This window comes from Ursus americanus, chromosome 13, assembly GCF_024610735.1.
Source record: "Ursus americanus isolate L20-20 chromosome 13, mUrsAme1.1.p, whole genome shotgun sequence".
Lineage (NCBI taxonomy): Eukaryota > Metazoa > Chordata > Mammalia > Carnivora > Ursidae > Ursus > Ursus americanus.
This window is the reverse complement of record NC_142139.1, coordinates 38,255,985-38,277,937: the sequence shown is the minus strand read 5'-3', so window position 1 is coordinate 38,277,937 and position 21,953 is coordinate 38,255,985. Positions and strand designations below refer to the sequence as shown.

The 21,953-nt window shown below is 35.9% G+C and overlaps 1 protein-coding gene across 1 annotated transcript in view; it reads left to right on the top strand.

The window, feature by feature from the left end:
* The window catches only part of IQCM (IQ motif containing M), a 338,360-nt gene that overhangs the window by 117,820 nt on the left and 198,587 nt on the right, over positions 1-21,953 (top strand). Inside the window, exon 7 of the mRNA XM_087866408.1 lies at positions 14,535-14,599. Coding sequence (XP_087722534.1) covers positions 14,535-14,599 — 65 coding nt within the window. The remainder of the gene's footprint in view (positions 1-14,534; positions 14,600-21,953) is intronic.

The window sequence follows — 21,953 nt, the reverse complement described above, 5'->3', positions numbered from 1 at the left end:
TTATTGGCTACGGGCATAATTGATCGCCTCTAGTTGAATGGCCGTGCTGGCCAGTGGGCATATGTTTAGTTCTCCCAGGCACTAGCAAATACTGTTGCTCTCCCAGCAGCAGCTAATGGGAGTTCCCATTGCTTCATATACTTGGCAACACTTAATATGTCAAAATTTTAACCTTTGCCAATTTGGTGGGCATGAAATATTTCTTTGTGATTTTAATTTGCATTTTGCTAATGACAAATAAGGCTGAGAATTTTTCACATATTTCTAGGCCACCATTATTTCTTCTTTGTAAATGTCATACTGTTGTATTTTTAAAAATGTATTTAGATGCAATTCTACCCCTTTTATTTTGTGCTCTTTATTCTTTCCGGTTTTCCCTTTTTCCCACCCCTTTGTTGTCTTTTTTGGAAATTTATTGACATGTTTTTCCTTCTTGTTCCATTTTTCCTAGTAGTAGTTTGGCATTGTACTAGTTTTCCTTATACTAGTTTGACATTTATATTCTTGTTTTTACTTTTGTAAGTGCTTAACCTATAGATTTTAATATACGAATTTAACTTGAAGTATCTTTACCCTTTTCCCATCTGATACAGAAATCTTAGATTGCCTTTACCAAAGTTTAGTTGTTGCTTATTTTTAAAAAATTTTTTATTTTAATTCCAGTACAGTTAACATACAGTGTACTATTAGTGTCAGGTATGTAATACAGTGATTCAACAATTCCATGTATCACCTGGTGCTCATCACAGACAAGTGCACTCCTTAATCCCATCATCTATTTCACCCACCCACCTCCCCTCTGGTAACCATCAGTGTGTTCTCTATAGTTAAGAATCTGTTTCTTGGTTTGTCTCTCTCTCTCTCTCTCTTTTTTTTCCTTTGCTCTTTTTTGTTTGTTTCTTAAATTCCACATATGAGTGAAATCATATGGTATTTGTCTTTTTCTGACTTATTTCACTTAGCATAATACTCTCTAGCTCCATCCGTGTCCTTGCAAATGGCAAGATTTATTATTTTTTATGGCCAAATAATTATCATTATAGATATACCATCTCTTCTTTATCCATTCATCAATTGATGGACACTTGGGCTGCTTCCGTATCTTGGCTATTGTAAATGCTGCTGTAAACGTAGAGGCATGTGTATCCATTTGAATTAGGGTTTTTGTATTCTTTGGGTAAATACCCAGTTGTTGGGTAGGGTAGTTCTATTTTTAACTTTTTTAGGAACCTTCATATTGTTTTCCACAGTGGCTGCACCAGTTTGCATTCCCACCTACAGTGCATGAGTGCTCCTTTTTCTCCACATTCTCTCCAACACCCGCTGTTTTTTGTGTTGTTCGTTTTAGCCATTCTGAGAGCTGTGAGGTGATATCTCCTTGTAGTTTTGATTTGCATTTCCCTGATAGTAAGTGATGATGAACATCTTTTCATGTATTTGTTGGCCATCTGTATATCTTCTTTGGAGAAATATTCATGTCTTCTGCTCATTTTTTAATTGGATTGTGTTTTTTGGGTGTTGAGTTTTGTAAGTTCTTTATATATTTTGGTTACTAACCCTTTATTGGATGTGTCATTTGCAAATGTCTTCTGTCATTCTGTAAACTGCCTTTTAGTTTTGTTGACTGTTTTCTTCACCGTGCAGAAGCTTTTTATTTTGGTGTAATCCTGATAGTTTATCTTTTGTTTTTGTTTCCTTTGCCTCAGGAGACATATCTAGAAAAAGGTTGCTGCGGCTGATGTCAGAGAGGTTACTGCCTGTGTTCTCTTTCAGGATTTTCGTTTCCTTTTTCACATTTGGGTCTTTCATCCATTTTGAATTTATTTTTGTGTGTGGTATAGAGGAGTAGTCCAGTTTCTTTCTTCTGTATGTTGCTGTCCAGTTGCCCCAATACCATTTGTTGAAGAGACTGTCCTTTTTCCATTGGATATTCTTTCCTGCTTTGTTGAAGATTAATTGACCGTAACGAATTTATTCCTGTGTTTTCTGTTCTGTTACATTGATCTATGTGTCTATTTTTGTGCCAGTATCATACTGTTTTGTTTTGTTTTGTTTTGTTTTTTTTTTAGGTTTTTATTTATTTGAGAGAGAGAACACAGAGGAGAGTGAGAGGGAGAAGCAGACTCCCTGCTGAGCAGGAAGCCCCACATGGGTCTTGGTCCTAGGACCCTGAAATCATGACCTGAGCTGAAGGCAGACAATTAACCAACTGAGCCACCCAGGTGCCCCTGCTGTTTTGATTACTATAGCTTCATAATGTAACTTAAAGTCTGGAACTGTGATGTTTCCAGCTTTGCTTTTCTTTTTCCAGATCAGGGTCTTTTATGGTTCCATATGAATTATAGGATTGTTCTAGTTATGTGAAAAATGCTATTGGTATTTTGATAGGGGTTGCATTAAATGTGTAGATTGCTTTGGGTCGTATAGACATTTTAGTAGTGTTTGTTCTTCTAATCCATGAGCATGGAATGTCTTTGCATTTCTGTGTCCTCTTCAATTTCTTTTTATCAGCGTTTTATAGTTTCCAGAGTACAGGTCTTTCACCTCTTTGGTTAGATTTATTCCTAGGTATCTTACTATTTTTGGTGCAATTGTAAATAGGATTGTTTTCTTAATTCCTCTTTCTGCTGTTTCATTATTGGTGTATAGAAATGCAACAGATTTCTGTACATTGATTTTATATCTTGTGACTTTACTGGATTAATGTATCAGTTCTAGCAGTTTTTTGGTGGAGTCTTTCAGTTTTTCTATGTGTAGTATCATGTCATCTACAAATAGTGTAAGTTTTACTTCTTCCTTACTGATTTGGATGCCTTTTATTTCTTTTTGTTGTCTGATTGCTGTGGCTAGGACTCCATTACTAGAAGTGGTGAGAGTGGACATCCTTATCTTGTTCCTGATCTTATGGGAAAAGCACTCAGTTTTTCCTCATTGAATATGATGTTAGCTGTGGTTTTTTCATGTATGACCTATTATGTTGAGGTATGTTCCCTCTAAACCTACTTTGTTGAGGGTTTTTATCATGAATGGATACTGAACTTTGTCAAATGCTTTTTTTCTCTGTCTTTTGAAATGTTCATATGGTTCTTATCCTTTCTGTTATTGATGAAATGTATCACGTTGATTGATTTGCAAATACTGAACCACTTTTGCAACCCAGGAGTAAATCCTGCTTGATTATGGTGAATGATTTTTTTATTATTTATTTATTTATTTATTTATTTTAAAATTTTATTTTATTTATTCGACAGAGATAGAGGCAGCCAGCGAGAGAGGGAACACAAGCAGGGGGAATGGGAGAGGAAGAAGCAGGCTCACAGGGAGGAGCCTGATGTGGGGCTCGATCCCAGAACGCCGGGACCACGCCCTGAGCCGAAGGCAGACGCTTAACCGCTGTGCCACCCAGGCGCCCCGGTGAATGATTTTTTTAAAAGTATTGTTGAATTCAGTTTGGTAGGGTTTTATTGAGGATATTTGTATCTATGTTCAACAGGGATATTAGCTTGTATTTCTCTTTTTTAGGGGTGTCTTTATCCAGTTTTGGTATCAGGGTAATGTTGGCCTCATAGAATGAATTTGGAAGTTTTCCCTTCTTTTCTATTTTTTTGGAATATTTGAGAAGAATAGATATTACCTCTTCTTTAAATGCTTGGTAGAATTCACCTGTGAAGCCATCTGGTCCTGGAATTTTGTTCATTGGGAATTTTTTGATTTCCGATTTAATTTTTTTCCTGGTTATCAGTCTATTCAAATTTTTTATTTCCTCCTGTTTCAGTTTTGGTAGTTAATATGTTTCAAGGATTTTATCTGTTTCTTCCCGGTTGTCTGCTTTGTTGGCATATAGTTTTTCATAATATTCTCTTACAATTATTTGTATTTCTGTGGTATGGCTTGTTACTTCTCTCTCATTTATGTTTTTACTTTTTTGAGTCTTTTTTTTTTTTTTGATAAGTCTGGCTAGAGATTTATCATTTTTGTTCATGGCTTTTTCAGAGAATCAGCTCCTCGTTTCATTGATGTGTTCTATTTTTTTTTTTTTTTTGGCTGTGTTTGGGGTTTTTTGGGAAGGAGGGCCGGGGAAGAGGGAGAGAGAGAATCTTAAGCAGGCTCCACGCTGAACATGGAGCCTGATGCAGCGCTCAATCTCATGACCCTGAGATAATGACCTGAGCCAAAATCAAGAGTCAGATGCTTGAACGATTGAGCCACCTAGGCGCCCCTATTTCTGCTCTATTCTATATTATTTCCTTCCTTCTGCTGGTTTTAGGTTTTGTTTGTTGTTCTTTTTCTACTTCTTTAGGTGTAAGGTCAGGTTGTTTGAGATTTTTCCAGCATCTTGAGATAGGCCTGTATTGCTATAAACTTCCCTCTTAGAAATGCTTTTGCTGCATCCAAAAGGTTTTGGACTACTGTGTTTTTCATTTTCATTTGTTTCCATGTACTTTTTTATTTCTTCTTTGATTTCCTGATTCACCCACTGATTGTTTAACAGCATGTTATTTAACCTCCATGTATTTTTGATCTTTCCAGATTTTTTCTTGTGCTTGACTTCCAATTTCATAGCATTGTGGTCAGAAAACATGCATGGTATGACTTCAATCTTAAATTTGTTGAGGCTGGTTTTATAGGAGAATGTTCCATGTGTACTTGAAAAGAATGGGTATTCTGCTGTTTTAGGATGAAATGTTCTTTTTTATTTTTTTTTTAAGATTTTATTTATTTATTTGACAGAGAATGAGAGCACAAGCGGGGGGAGCAGCAGAGAGAGGGAGAGGGAGAAGGAGACTCCCTGCTGAGCAGGGAGCCTGACATGGGGCTTGATCCCAGGACCCTGAGCTTATGACCTGAGCCGAAGGCCACACTTAACTGAGCCACCCAGGGACCTGAGATGGAATGTTCTATATATCTGTTAAATTCATGTACTCCAGTGTGTCATTCAATGACATTGTTTCCTTGTTGATTTTCTGTTTAGATGATCTGTCCACTGATGTAAGGGGGGTGTTAAAGTCCCCCAGCATGATTGTATTATTATGGATTACTTCCCTTATTTTTGTTACTAAATGTTTTATGTATTTGGGTGCTCCTATGTTGGGTGCATAAATAGTTACAATTTTTATATCTTGTTGGATTGTTATCTTTATTATTATATAGTGTCATTCTTTGTTTCTTGTTACAGTCTTTGTTTCAAAGTCTGTGTTGTCTGATGTAACAATTGCTGCTCCACTTTTCTTTTGACATCCATTTGCATGATAGATCTTTCTCCATCTCCTCACTTCCAATCTGCAGGTGTCTTTAGGTCTAAAATGAGTCTCTTGTAGGCAGCATATTGATGGTACTTATTTTTTATCCATTCTGTCACCCTCTTTAGATTGGAGCATTTAGTTCATTTACATTCAGAGTAATTATTGATAGGTCTGTATTTATTGCCATTTTATTACTTTTGGTTGTTTCTGAAGATTTTTTTTTCTGATCCTTTCTTGTCTTTCTGTCTTTCATGTTTTGCCGATTTTCTTTAGTGATATATTTGGATTTCTTTCTCTTATCCTTTGCATGTTTATTAGTGGTTTTTGATATATGGTTACCATTAGGTTTGTGTATAATATCTTCTGCATGTAGCGGTCTATATTAAGTTGATGATTGCTTAAGTTTGAACCCATTCTTTTCTCCTCCTCGCATATTAGGTATATGTTATTATATTTTGTATCCTTTTTTTGGTGAGTTCCTTGACTAATTTTTTAATAGAAATATTCATTTTTTACTGCTTTTGTGTTTCCTACTTTTATAGTGTCACTTCTGGTCTGTCCTTTCCACTCAAAGTGTCTCCTTTAATATTTCTTGCAGGGCTGGTTTAGTGGTTACGAACTCCTTTAGTTTTTGTTTGTCTGGGAAACTCTTTATCTCTCTTTCTCTTCTGAATGATTGCCTTGCCAGATAGAGTATTTCTTGGCTGCAGATGTGGCCCCACATTCAGCTCGTTGAATATATCATGCCACTTCCTTTTGGCTTGCCAAGTTTCTGTTGAGAAATTTCCTGCTAGCCTTATGGGTTTTCTCTTGTAATTTACTGACTTCTTTTGTCTTGCTGTTTTAAAATTTTTTTCTTTATCACTACGTTTTGCTAACTTAATTATAATATGTCTTGGTGTAGATCTGCTTTTGCTGGTTTTGATGGGAGTTCTCTGTGCCTCCTGGAACTGGATATCTCTTTCCTTCCCAGATTAGGGAAGTTTTCAGGCATTCTTTCTTGAAATAAATTTTCTGTCCCCTTTTCTCTGTCTTCTTCTGGGACTCCTATAATATGAATCTTATTATATTTGATGGAGTCACTGAGTCCCCTAAGTCTATTCTTATTTTGTGTAATTCTTTTTTTCTGTTTTTTGTTCAGCTTGATTACTTTCCATTACTCTATCTCTTATGTCACTAATTTATTCCTCTGCTTCTTCCATCCTGCTACTAATTCCTTCAAGTATGTTTCTCATTTCATTTATTCAGCTCTTTACCTCTGCTATGTTATTCCTTCACTTTGTGTTAAGAGTCTCACTCATGTCTTCCACTCTTTTTCTCAAGTCCAATGAGTATCCTTATGATCATTGCTTTAAATTCTCTATCAGGCATGTTACTTCTATCTGTTTTGCTTAGATCTCTGGCCATGGCCTTGTCCTGTTCTTTTATTTGGGATAAATTTTTCTGTCTCCTCATTTTGTCTGCCTCTCTTTTTCTGTCTCCTCATTTTGTCTGCCTCTCTTTTTCTGTTTCTCTGTGTTGAGAAAGTCAGCTGTGCCTTCTGTTCTTGAAAGTAGTGACGTTATGAAAAAGAAGTCCTGTAGCGCCCTGCAGTGCAGTGTCTCCTGTTCACCAGAACCTGGTGCTTTAGGAGAATATCCTGTGTCTGTTGCTGATGCCCTGCTGTTGTGTCTGATTCATTTTTTCTTTCAGTGCAGTTGTTTGCACTGACTCTCTGCCTATCGTGGGCTCTACTTGCTCTCTGTGGTGTTAGTAGGAATTAGGGAGGCCAGCTCTGAGGCAGTGTACCCACCAGCGAACTTGGGAGCACTACAGCAGCATTAGCAAAATATGCCAGATCCCCCAAAGTACTGTGGCTACTGTGGACTGCATGCTGGGGTGGCCAGGGGTGTGAGGCTGGGTATGGTACATGACGTTGGCTGGGTGTAGCTGGGCCTGGCACACCACAGTAGCTGGGGGTATGCGTGACTGGGCTCTGCAGGGTGTCTGAGCAGGGCACACTGAGGCAGCTGTGCCCTGGGACAGCTGGTTGGGGTGCGTAGCTTTAACAAAATTTGTACTAAGCCCAGGTGGCTGATGCTAGCAGGCTTGGAGTGTGCGAGTCCTCAGGAGAACTCATGAGCCAGGCACACTGCTAGCGGGTTAAGTAGCTAGTGTGTGTAGCCCTGCCTCCTGCAGGTGGCTCTGTGTTTATGCTGGAGGGTGGGGGAGGAAAATGCCTTCGGCCAGCACCCTTGATTTTAGAGAAGTCCCTGAACACGCTCTAAAAGCAGTATGAACTGATCTGTCTCCCATTTGCCCCTGGCATTGCGTAAACTGCTATTTTTATGTTGCTTCTCCATGCAGGCAGCTGTCTCTTTAAGGGTAGCGACCCAGCTATCACTCTTCCTTCCCACTTGCCCACTGGTGATTCAGGAGACTTTTAAAGCTCCAGACTCCAAGTACCACTGGTTTTACAAACTCTCAGAATTCAACCCATCTGGTTTTCAAAGCCAAACATTGTGGGGATTAGTCTTTCCAAGGTTCTTGCCCTCTCCTGCATTCAGCGCCCTCCCTCCCATGGGCAGCCTCCTCTGCCTTTCTGATCTTCCTAATTTTCAGATGAAGTTTCTTCTCTGTATTTAGTTGTGGAGTTTGTTCAGCCCATCTTCGCTCACTCTCTAGTTTATTGACTTGGTTGTGGATGATGACTGCCTAAATGTGGAATGGGATGAGCTCAGGGTCTTCCTACTTTGCCATCTTCCCCAGTTTTTCTTCTCTTTTTGTTAACCTCACAAATTAGACACAATTATTTATTTTTTTAAATAATATTTATTTTGTTATATTAGTCACCATACAGTACATCCCCAGTTCTTGATGCAATGTTCCATGATTTATTCCTTGCATATAACACCCAGTGCACCAGGCAATACGTGCCCTCCTTAATACTCATCACCGGCCTACTCCAATCCCCCACCCCCCTCCCCTCTGAAGCCCTCAGTTTGTTTCCCAGAGTCCACAGTCTCTCATGGTTCATTCCCCCTTCTGTTTACGCCCCCTTCATTCTTCCCTTCCTTCTCCTACCGATCTTCCTATTTCTTATGTTCCATAAATGAGTGAAACCATATGATAATTGTCTTTCTCTGCTTGACTTATTTCACTTAGCAAAATCTCCTCCAGTCCCGTCCATGTTGCTGCAAATGTTGTGTAATCGTTTTTTCTGATGGCTGAGTAATACTCCATCGTGTATATGGACCACATCTTCTTAATCCAGTCATCTATTGAAGGGCATCCCGGCTCCTTCCACGATTTGCACTGGGGAGAGGGCCTGACTCGCGGACCGGCACCTGCGAGAGAGCAGACAATTATTTTGTTTTATACTTCATTGTTTAGGTTTACCTACATGCTTACTGCACCCCCCCCCCCACTTTCTTTTTTTACTTGTCATTGTATCTAGCATCTCAGACCTACAGGATGATTTCTCTTCTTGAATTACATCCTTTAGACATACCTTTAGTACAGGTCAGTTTGCAGAAAACTTCAATTTATAGTATATTTATTTTTTCCTCCTCAACCACACATTCTCAGCATTTTGATGTTATCATTCCTGTTTTCTGGCTGCTGCAGTTGCTATTCAAAACTCAGATGTTTTTCCAGTTATCTTTCCTTCGTAAGTAATCTTCCTCTGTCTCTGTCTACTTCTAAGGACTACTTTTTGTTATTGTTCTGCTAGTTTATTACATGATACATAAGTGTGGTTTCGTTTTCATTTATTCTGCTTATTGGGCTCCCTAAATATGAAAATCACTGTTTTTCAGCATTCTGGAAAAAAAAGATCTCTGCCATTATCTCTTCAAATGCTTTTTGTCTTCCCTTCTTCTTTCACTCAATTTCATTCTTTGCCTTTTTTCTTTTTCATACTTGCCATCTCTGTCTCTCATTGCTGCATGCTGGTCTTCTCCCCCCTCCCCCCGATTTCTCTCTTAGATTATTTCTTCTCTTTTTATTGAATTACCGATTTTAGTTGTTATTTTTCATTTTTAGATTGTCTACTTGTTATTTTCCAAATCAGCTTAGTCAATTTTGATAATTTTTGGTTCCTTTTAATCTGTTTCTCTATACATGTAGAAATAAAAGCTCATTCTATTTTATGTTCTGTATATCTTATAATATTGCAGTGTTTGAGGCTCTGAATATGTAGCTTGTTGTTTATTCTGACTCCTTGATTGTTTTTTTTCATATGTTTAATGAACTTTCTGATTTTGAGCTCATTTTCTTTATATTATATTGTAAGAATTCTTTGAAACCTGGGTTTAAATTGCTTTCTTTTAAAAATGATTGATATTTGCTTTTACCTGGTGCTTTAGAGCATTACCAACCTGAGACCTCTTTATTCTAAGCTTTGCCTTTCATTTTTTGGGGGGTGGGGGTGTTCTGGAGCCCAAAGTCACCTAGGGCCAAGGTCGTGACAGACAGGTAGTCTCATAGTATCTCTTTATCTTTCTGTTCCTTTCTCTGTATAGGGAAATCATTTAATCTTGGTTTATACGCTGAGGTTTTTTGAGGGATATCCTCAACTCTGACATTCTTTCATTCTCTGGCTCCAGTATTTGTCTTCCAACTGCAGTACATGTAACTCATTAAAACCCAGGCTCTAGCTTGTCAGGAATTGCTATGCTATCTTTAAGGTAAATATAGGCTCCAGATCTAATACAATAGTAAATTCAACATTTCTTGTTATTTTTGATCAGAAAAGAATTCTGTTAATTTCCCATCGGTTCAGTCATGCATTTAAAATATCTTATTTTTTGTTTTTAGAATTTACTGTAGTATTATGCTGTGGTTATTATAAACATATTCTTAGAAACAAAGGCCCTATTATATCTCTTATAAATAGATTTCAACCCTCAGAGGAACTTATATTGGTATGTAAACTACTCCATTCAGCTCTCTCCTTCTCATCAGTCTTTTTATTATCTACCCTGTTATACTTAAATTCCTGCATATAAAAGAATAATTCTTATAGTTTTGATTTCTCTTAGAGGTTTAAGAAACTTTGTCTAGTGACTGGTAAATAAATGACCTGTGTTTTCCTGGGTCACCTTCTTCAGTATTCCCTATTCTGAAAGTTGAATGACTTTTTGAGGCCATGGCCACTACAAAGTGGCCAGCATTATACTTGGGATTCCTCCATTTTCTTAAGAAATGTGAAGAAAATACCGCATTTAAAAATATCTTCCAAAATGGAGGCTCCTGGCTCCATGAAAAGATTTTTGGGAATCTGTGTGGCTTTCCTGGGCTATCACAACTTCCTACAGGTGGTTCTATGGCTTGAAAACCCTCCTGTGGTTTGTATGCATTGGGGAAAGCTCTAAAATTTAATAATGTAAAGATACTGACTTGTGAAAAATCCCAGAATGATGCGTTTGGTGCCTTCTAGTTCTGCATGTGTGCAAGGGGATTGACATTTTTCTCTTTAAACCACTTTTTTATACAAGAAGCGGGAGCAATGTAAGGAAGGCAGCTCACTGCTATTTCACAGAAGGTGCTAGTGACATGACTGACTTCTGCTGGGGAAACACAAGTGTTAATAGTCAAGCCTGGCAGAAAAAGATTTTCAGTTTATTTCACATGTTTTAATGTGTAATTGTAATTTTATATGTATATGCTATTAATGATTTTCTCTTCACAGTTACCTACTTTTAAACAAACCTTTCATTTTACCTTTAATGATGTGTTTATATGTACTTCTGGTAGGGTCACAAAACTGTTTAAAACTATGAAAATTCCTTGCTACTTAGAAAATACCCTTTCACCACATTTGGGGTAAGTATTGAGGGTGTAAATATGCCAATTATAGATTACCTTTTTATAGCAAACATTCTAGAATTCCACACTAATACTAGTAATATAGAAATATGTCTTAGAGTTAATATCCAAAGTTAAAGGCTTTCTTCCATATTTCATCTGTGGTTAATCAAGAATTTAATTATTATACTATGAGAGAAATTAGAATTGTCAAAAAGATAAAAAATCCAGATGAAATATGGAAAGAAGAGGATAATTGATGGATTAGACAGCTACTTCTAAAAAGAAGCTTGAATTGTAATAATATTGTGTAAATTATCAGAAGTAAGCTTGGTACCAGTTAAATTGTGGAATTTGAGAAAATACATGGGGCAAAGGAGTCTGAAAAGTGGTTTGGAATAATTAACACACAGGTTGTTACAAAATTTTGAGAAGTTTGACATGAGGGTTTAATAAATGTCTTACATCTTACATCAAGTATTTAGAATGTGTCACTCCAGATGCATTGTCATCAGGTGACTAAGAGCTTGAAGTAGTTTAAAGAAGCAGGTAATACCTATGAAAAGAGGAAAGATTTTGAGAAAGATTCGAGTTGAAACATTAAGGCAAAATGGACTTGAAATTTGAATATATAAATATGTAGAAAACTAAGACATAAAAAAATCCCACAGAACTTCTTAAATAAAAAGACTGCTGCTGATTTTGCAAAAAGGAGACCACCCTCACCCCCCCAAAAAATCCAAAACAAAAACCAGTTTCTAATTCTGTTAGATACAAAGAGAGGACACAGTGGAGGTTGTGAATTCAATGAACTTGCAAGAGAGTAACTGGAAAAAATCAGAGACTATCTTAGTAATGAAAATCCTCAAGAATGTTTGTCTGAGGCTGTTTTACTTAGCAGCCTTCACATTTGACACCCTTCATCATGGAGAACATGCCAATTCAGTTAGTCTGGCCAAGAAGGAAGCAGTTAAAAAAATATTAAGTTGGCAAGCATAAATAGTAGTATCACATACGGACAGCGTGTTCTAAGCCAAGCACATTGTTTTGTGCTAAAGTACGGAATATATTGGTTGAAGTTAATCTTTGTAGTCATTAGTATTTTTGTAGCCATGCATACATGTCTTGGAACATCTTGAGGGCAACATTTAAAATATATAGATCCTGCTTCATGTTTTATTATCACCTACATGTTGTACATAAATTTTTTAAAGTACAGTATTATTCTTGAGGATGATTGTTTACTTTGAAAATGAAAACATCAGCAGGGAATTCTAAAAGTAACAAGTAGTTGAGAGATGTTACAAACTAATTCTCAAGGTTATTGTGGCATTCTAACATAATTATAGAAGAAAAGTTAATCTTCGATCTTAAAAAATGAATGGCATAAAATACAAATTAACATATACAAATTAGATTGCATCTGAGAGAGCAGTATGAGACAGAATGAATTTAACTTTAAAAGAGAGAGTTATAATTTGCTTAAACTATTTAAAAATAATCATTCTTATGTCCTAATACTATTTTTGCAGTACAAACACAGCTCTTTTCCACATTTCATCTTTATATTTATCCTTTATGTATTTTGAGATTTTATATAAGAGACTTCTTTTGCTTCAGTTGTCAAATAGTGGTTAAACACATATTTGAAACTTAAAAAGCAAAACTAAAATAAGCATTTTCCTTGTGGTATCACGAGCATACCATATAACAATAACCAAGATGTTTGCTATTCCTGACTTCTTATAGAGTCTGAAGGGGAAGACAAAACAAACAATCCAAAATCCATTAACCTTTTACTCATTTATCAAGACTACCCCAAATTCCTCTTATCTGAGACCATTTTTTTCAAAAGCTATTTTGTGCAAAATAATTGTTGTGGCGGGTTATAAAGTAGATATGCAATTCATCAATGCCTGTCGGTATCAGTTTAACCTTTGGATCATGCTGAATGACCGGAGAGGGAATGGCCAGTTATTCTGTGGTCTTGTAGAATTATCTTCCCGAGTTGTTCTTTTAACTGTTGACCGATATTGAAATATTGTAAAACAACAACAACAACAACAACAACAAACTACATTAATTTGTTGTAATTGCTGAACAGATGCTGCTGAAGCTGACCATCACATTACAGTAGGCTTCTTTTGAAGACCTCATGGAAGAAATTTTCACAAGAAGTTTGCTTCTCTTATAGACATTATGAATATTAGAACCACTGTGTTTTCTTTGTTACTTTGTGTATTAGTTCGCCAGGCCTGCCATAATAAAATACCACAGACTGCGTAGCTTGTAGAGCAGAAATGAATCTTTTCACAGTTCTGGAGGCTGGAAGTCTAAGATGAAGATGATAGCAGAGTTGGTTTATCCTGAGTCCTCTCTCCTTGGCTTATAGATGGCTGCTTCTTGCTTGTCCTCACATGGCCTTTTCTCTGTGCACACGTGTCCCTGGCATCTCTTCCTCTTCTTATAAAGCCACAAGGTCTGTTGGATTAGGACTTCACCCTTATGACCTCATTTAACCTCAAGACCTTATTTCCAAATGTAGTCACATTGGGGATTAGGGCTTCAGTGTATGAATTTTGGGGGAACACAATTCAGTCCATAACATTTTGATAGCTAGGGATTTGAGAGCCACATCTGTGTGACACGTCATGTAATATCAGAAAATATTATTTTCCTATCCATATTTCATCTTTAACCTGATTTTCTTATTTTCCTTTTCACGTGTACTGTATTTTTTGTAAGCTGCCTTGAATCTTTTTTATAAGACAGAGGACACATAAGTAAATAAATAAATTCTCATCTGTAATAGATTTGTATGGCTATTTCCTCCCTGGAACGATCAGTAGGAATTGTATTCCTGGGTGCCAAAAGGTGCTAGAGGGAGCTCAATGGTCATACTCCTCTGAGTATTGTCAAACAGGAAAGTACTTAGACTGCAAAGCAAACCAAAAGTTTATTTGGGGTCTTTAGGAATTCCAACCCAGGAGACACTGATTCAGGAGGAAACTAAAATATGCTCCAAGAAGGGAGGAAAAGGACAGAGCATATACAGGCAAAACTTCAGGCTTATATAACTTGTTGTGCAAGAACTCTGACTGGTGTGAGTAAAAATAATTAATGTCGGTCTATTTAGGATAGGTTGCTATACCAGGTGCTAAGTTGGAGTTCAGCTCTGTGAACCTCATTCTGAGAATGGCAACACAAATGTAGCCATTTGTGGTTGGCACAATCTGAAAGTTCATGTTCCATCCAGGTGTGGTTGTGTATTTCCCCAGTGGTCTCCTGGCTCCTGGTTACTTAGGGCCCTTGATATTCCTGACTGCATTTTGGATGTTTCTGTTCATGGTATACGTACCAACTTACATTAGTGTTTAGGTTTGTAATATATATTAGAATGGAACAGTTCTTTCTCCCTTTGAATAGAACGTTAATGAAATTATAATTTTACACACAATGAAGTTGTTTTCCTACTTAAGTCAATTCTTCTTTCTCTTATTCTAGAGAACCTTAATGAAGAAAGAGCAACAGCCTGTCAAACCAAAGCCGGTACCAAAGCCAGGACCCGGGTATACCTCTTTTTTTTTTTTTTTCCCCTGGCGTATCTTTTGTAGGACAGCAGAAAAGTATAAATTAATGTGCTTGTTTTGGGTTTTATCTGGACTTAAGTATCTAGGTTTAAAGAAGTACACGTTGTTGAAAGCTCAAGTTTTTAGCATATCATTTTCAGTGTTTCCTTTTAATCCGACTAAGGCAAGGAGAAAAAAAATCTTTTTTTTTTGGAGTATTTTAATGATCGTTCAGTAGGCCAGGCTGGAGCTTACTATGTAGTACCTGGGAAAAGCAGTATAACAATATGTATATAATGCTTCAGCTGTTTTGTGTAATAGAAACAGGATACTACAATTCACTATGCTAAAAGCATGCCTTTCAGTGAATCTGTGAGGAATTCTTTAGATTGCTTTGCTACTATATGTAGCAAATTTGTTGACAAACTTTAGTGAAAAACTATCGATTTTGTGAGGTAGATTGGACAGTGAAATGGAAAGAAGGGACTGTGGAAGGGTAACAGTGAAGTTTCTTAGAAGGACAGGTTTCACACTTGTGTTTTCTTATTCACTGGTAATACATCCATTCATTAATCCACCAAATATTATTTTAGTACTGATAGTTTATACATTTAATAATGAACATCAAGCACCTGCTATTTTAGGTGCTAAGGACAAAGTGAAAACAATAGACTCCTTACATCTATGGAACTTAAAGCCTAGGCAGATTGCTGTTCATCATGGAAGGAGACAGAAATTGGAGTTTTAAGTCCTACCGAGTGATGGGAATTTAGTGAACACCTCAGTCTTTCCATGGAAGTCTTAGAAGGCCAACACCTAAGGAATGGAGACTATTTGCAGGAATAAGGGATTCACCTTAGTACTAAGGACCAAACAAATTGATTTGCCCTAACAAAAGCATAAAACCAAGCCTTGACAAGTTAAATATGATAAACCAGTAAATCAACCACCACCTAGAATAAAAAAAATTCAACATTCCTTCGAGGACAATAACAGAACCCAGAATCTCTACAATGTACAATGTTTATATACAGTAAATAAAATACTAGACATGAAGAAACAGGCAAATCTGGCTTACATCAAAGAAAAAGTTATCTCAGATGTTGGAATTAACAGGCAAGAGCTTTGAATTAGCTGTTACAAATGTTCAAGGCCCTAAAGGAAACGAAGTTCATAATAACAGAGAATGCCAGTGTAGAAATAGAAAAGATAAAAAAATAATCAAATAAAAATTCTGGAACTGAGAAATATGGTATCTGATATGAAAATGTCATTGGATGGGTTGAACAACATATTGGGAAAGACAGTAGAAAAGGTCAGTAAACTTGTAGATCTATAGGGCGTGTCTGAGGCAAAGTAAACTATAATTAGACTAAAAATGAACAAAGCCTTACTGACCTATAATTTAATATCAAGTGGACTACCATATATGTATTGGAGTCTCAAAAGGATAAGAGAAATAAAAAGAGGCAGAAAAAATGGTTGAAGAAATAATAGCTGAATTTTTCCTAAATTTAATGAAAAACGTCTTTACATATCCAAGATCATCACAACTAAGCAACATAAATCCGAGAAAAACCCCATGCAGGCACAGCATAGTCAGAGTTGAGAATCAAAGGCAAAGAAAAAACTTTGGAAATAACCAGGGGGGAAATACACTTTATTCAGAGGGTTATAATTTTCAGAATGTTGGATGTCTTCTCATCAGAAATGATGGAGGACAGAAGGCTATAAAATTAGAAATGTAAAGTGCTGAAAGAAAGAAATTATCAACTGATAATTCTGTATCTAATGAAACTATCTCACAGCATTGAGGATGAAAAAAACAATTTTCAGTTAAATTAAAGAAGTGAGAACTTACTGTCAGCTGATCTGCACTTCAGGAATGTTAAAGGAAGTTCTTTGTGCTGAAAGGAAATGACACCTGATGAGAATTTGAATCTACAAGAAGAGATAAAGAAGATTCAAAATAGAAAATATGTATTGATCAATATAAAAGAATATATATATTTTAAAGTATGTTTTTAAGATTTTATTTTGTTTATTTGTCAGAGAAAGAGAAAGCACAAGCAGGGGGAGCATCAGGCAGAGGGAGAAGCAGGCTCCCTGCTGAACAAGGAGTCAGATGTGGGACTTGATCCCAGGACCCTGGGATCATGACCTGAGCTGAAGGAAGACACTTACTGACTGAGCCACACAGACATCCCTAAAAGAATATATATATATTTTTTAAAGAAAATTCTTTAAAATTGACCATTCAAGGAAAAATTATAACATTATGTTACTTATAAGTTAGGTAGATGCAAATATGTGTCACTAATAGCAAAAGAAATAGAGTTATTCTCTTACAGGTTTCTTTCATTTTTTGTGTAGCAGTATTAATTCTAAGTAGAGTGTGGTAAGTTAAGAATTCATGTTACAAATCCGAGAACAACTATTAATACAAAAAGGCAAACCTGAAAGTTAGTACAGAAACTAAAATGGAATATCTAAAATGGTTCAGTTAACCCAAAAGAAGACAGCAAAGTGGGACATATTGAGTAAATAAATAACAAATAGAAAATGGTAGACTTAAACCCAACTGTAGCAATATTTATATTAAATATACAGAACAAACAGTATACTTAAATGTAAGAGCTCATCAGGCTGGATAAAAAAGCAAGGCCCAACTCTCTGCTCTCTATAAAAATGAATGTGAGGTAAAAGGAGAGTCAAAGATAAGCAATGAAAAAAAGCTAGCATAAGAGTGCTAGAGTGGCTGTATTAACATCAAGGTAGACTTCGAGGACTATTTCCGGAGACAAAGGGGACGGACACTTTGTAATTGTAAAAGGGTCAATCAGAATTAGATAATAATCCTAAACGTGTATGCCTTAGTAATAGAGATTCAACATAAATAAAGCAAAACTTGACAGGATTAAAGAGTAAAATGGATGACAACTCCATAATGATGACTGGAAAATTTTCCCACGGCTCTTTTAGTAATAGGAAAATTAGTAAAAAGAATAAATAGTGATATCGCGGATTTGAACAAGCCACCAAGTAATTTGACTTAATAGACATTTATAGAAAACTACAGTCAACAACCGTGTAATATACATTTTTTTCAGTGCACATATAACATTCATTATAGAGATAAGAAAGCAATGAACTAAACCACAGAGAAACAATATAGCAAGTTAACAAAGCCAAAAATTGATTAATAAAATTTGTAAGGTCATAACAAAACTGATTAAGAAAAAGAAGAGATAAAACACAAATTCCGATATTAAAAATAAAAGAGATGTGAATAACTTCATGCCTACTACATGCAACAACTAAGATGAAGTGGACAAATTCTTTGAAAAAAGATAACATACCAAACTGACAGAAGAATAAATGGAACATTTGGATAACCCATGTCTATTAAAGAAATTGAATTTGTTATCAAAAACCTGCTTTAAAGAAAAGAAGGCTGTTTTTTATAACTATTTAGTGGTGTTAAAGCCAGCTGATCTTATGTAAGTCTTTTTCCTGTAAATATTCCTTACCTGGTTGGCTTGATTGAGGAGTTTTTTTTTTCCTTGTAGGTGTCACTAAATTAAAATCTAATCCAGCCCTTTCAATGATTAAAAAATTGTACAGTCTGAAAGATGAGTGTTTATTATAGTTATTTTACTGGAGCCAGCCAGCTAATCTGAATGCTAAACATTTTCCTGTATGGTCTACCATCTGTTGCAGGCATAAAGAGCTATGGCAAAGTTTTGCAGGGATATCTTGCTAATTTTTGCAGGGATATCTTAAACATTTTAGTGAATAATGGCTGAAGAGAAGTTTAGAGGTCTTTTTAATCCTTTTAATTTCTAGTTGAGGAAACGGAGATTCAAAAAGATTAAGTGACTTCTAAAAGGTCACAAAAGTAAAAAACAAAACAAAACAAAAAAACCCAAAAAACGGAACTGTTAACTAGGATCCAACCCTTAATTCTCAGTATTTTTTACCAGTCATGCTGCTTTATGCTGTTAGTATGTTAAATGTTAACAACCTTTCTGATGATTACTTAAGAGAAGTAGACTGAAACCTTACTTCATGAGTCTGCAAATCTTAGAGTGGCTGTAGTGATTAAAAAGTATCACTAGAATAGAATCCCAGGGAGAGGGAAACAATGTGAAAATAAAGCAAGGTGGTGAACAATATAAAGTTGTAAATACATCACATACAGACATTTCGTTGCAAGGATCTAAGTGAAACAATGTTAATATTTTCTTGTTTATTTGAAATCTTGCACCATTTCTATGTCATAGAAGTTCCATGTAACTTTATTATTTTATTTTTTTAAAATAATTATTTTATTATATTAGTCACCATACAGTACACCCCCAGTTTTTGATGCCATGTTCCATGATTCATTATTTGTGTATAACACCCAGTGCACTATGCAATATGTGCCCTCCTTAATACTCATCACTGGCCTATCCCAATCCCCCACCCCACTCCCCTCTGAAGCCCTCAGTTTGTTTCCCAGAGTCCACAGTCTCTCATGGTTCATTCCCCCTTCTGTTTACCCCCCCTTCATTCTTCCCTTCCTTCTCCTACTGATCTTCCTATTTCTTATGTTCCATAAATGAGTGAAACCATATGATAATTGTCTTTCTCTGCTTGACTTATTTCACTTAGCATAATCTCCTCCAGTCCCATCCATGTTGCTGCAAATCTTGGGTAATCGCTCTTTCTGATGGCTGAGTAATATTCCATTGTATATATGGACCACATCTTCTTAATCCAGTCATCTGTTGAAGGGCATCTCGGCTCCTTCCACGATTTAGCTATTGTGGACAATGCTGCTATGAACATTGGGGTGCATATGGCCCTTCTCTTCACTACGTCTGTATCTTTGGGGTAAATACCCAGTAGTGCAATTGCTGGATCATAGGGTAGCTCAACTTTTAACTTTTTAAGGGACCTCCACACTGTTTTCCAAAGTGGCTGTACCAACTTGAATTCCCACCAACAGTGTAAGAGGAATCCCCTTTCTCCACATCCTCTCCAACATTAGTTGTTTCCTGCCTTGTCAGTTTTTGCCATTCTAACTGGTGTAAGGTAATATCTCAAAGTGGTTTTGATTTGTTACTTTAAAATCCGAATGTTGGGACCCTGTAAGCTTGGCCTGAAGGATTTTTCTTGTTGGAGAGGAATTTCCCATATATTTTCAGCTAGAGTTTTCCTTAGAGTCTGCATGAGGCAGAGTGTATTATAACCTCCCATCAGTCATCAGTAAACTTCAATAAGTTACTGGCCAATTTCTAAAGTACTTTTGCATTTCAAGGGTAAAAATATGTCACATGTATATTACCACTGCCAGGCTACAGTAAATACAAGAGAGTTTGTTTTTTTCCTCTCCTCTTCTTAGTTACAGAAAAAAAAGAAAAAATGATGGAATTCATTCACACATACCCACAAGCTTTGCAGGAACCCTCTACATTTGGCATATAGGGCTGGTTTATGCACCTACTCAGCAGTATTTTTTAAGGAGACACTCCCTTGTCTCTTAGAAGGTGGGGCGAGGAAATTAAGCTACCTAAAAATGCTGATGCTGCCCTGGATTTGGAGTCACGTCAAATCTGTGCACCCACTCCAATTCTTGGGAGGGAGTGGGACCAGTTACCTTCCATAGATAAATGGTGGTTGATAAGGCAGAGTCATGATCATTTCTGTCCTAATCTTCAATGATCATAAGCCTAAAAGACAAGTTTTCAAATTTCTTTTCTTTCTTTCCTTCTTTCTTTCTTTCTTTCTTTCCTTCTTCTTTCTTTCTTTCTTTCTTTCTTTCTTTCTTTCTTTCTTTCTTTCTTTCTTTCTTTTTCTTTCTTTCTTTCTTTCTTTCTTTCTTTCTTTCTTTCTTTCTTTCTTTCTCTTTCTTTCTTTCTTTCTTTCTTTCTTTCTTTCTTTCTTTCTTTCTTTTTTCTTTCTTTCTTCCTTCCTTCCTTCCTTCCTTCCTTCCTTCCTTCCTTCCTTCCTTCCTTCCTCTTTCTTTCTTTCTTTCTTTCTTTCTTTCTTTCTTTCTTTCTTTCTTTCTTTCTTTCTTTCGTCTTATCTCCCTGTTTTTTCAACTGGGAAGAACTCAAAATTTAGAAGGAGAAGAAAAGAGGGCATTGTAATGCTTAGGTACATTTGTCCATACAAATATGTGTACAGGTGTACATAAGACTTTTCATTATCGTTATTATTAAACAAGAAGCTATAGTTCTCAACTCCAGTACATTTGGGTTGAATTTAGTAGGTTGTAGTCTCTGAAAAGTGGCGTCTTGCTTTTATTTTTGCATTCTTAAATATATATATTTGTGTATTTTTATGAGAAAGAGATGATCTTATTGCCTCGATTTTCTAATTCTGCTGTAAATATTCATTACATACACACCCTTGCCCAACATTTATAGAATATAATTTTCATAGATGAACATTTATAAAATTGAGTTTTTGAATGGTTTCTATTTCTTCAGTATTTCCATTTAAATAATAAATTTTGAGATTGTTGAAACTCTCTTAAGTATCAGAAGATTGGTAGAAATCCATTAGATTAAACTATGGTTGAGAAAACCTGAAACCATTATTAAGCGGAGGTTGAGTTAATCTTTTCAAAGAAAGCCAAACAAACTCAGTTCAATTAGAATTGTTAAAGGAACATTTTTGTGAATTTTATGTTTTCAAAGTAAAATACCTAATATAAGATTTCTAAACCAGAAAGAATTACAAATAGATGTAACTCTTAATTTTTAGTTTAAAAAATGTAATTTATACATGAGTTATGTATATGTTTATTTTTTACACTCAGTAAAGGTAAAGAATGAATGATATTTTGCAATGAAGTAGGACCTTATCTTTTCCTACTGTCATCTTTTAAACAATCCCTCCATTAACTTCTTGATGCTTAAACTATTTTCTCTTATTTTTATATGGTATCTTTAATGTAAAGTATCAAATGCAGTTTACATGATTAGGTAAAGGGAAATAATGCATCAGCATATGCAGAGTCCATTCTCACCATCTAAGCGAAAATTGTGAGCCAGGAGTTTTATCAGTTATAATCTTTTGTATGATTATGAGGATACTATACATTTTTTTCTGTGAGATTTTCTTTATATATATAAACAGTCTTCCTTGATGTCTACTTGAATTTGTTTAGTACCTCTAACCATATGGCAAGTATCTTCTTTTTCCTTCAGATAGCCTATTGTATTCCATGAATAAGACACTTATTTTCTTTTGATGTCTCTCTGCAGTGAGCTGTTAATCCCTTGCAGATTCATATGACCTCAGTGATAAATTTGCCTTTTGTTGAATTTCTAAAGCACGTAATTCTTTTTTTAATAACGGA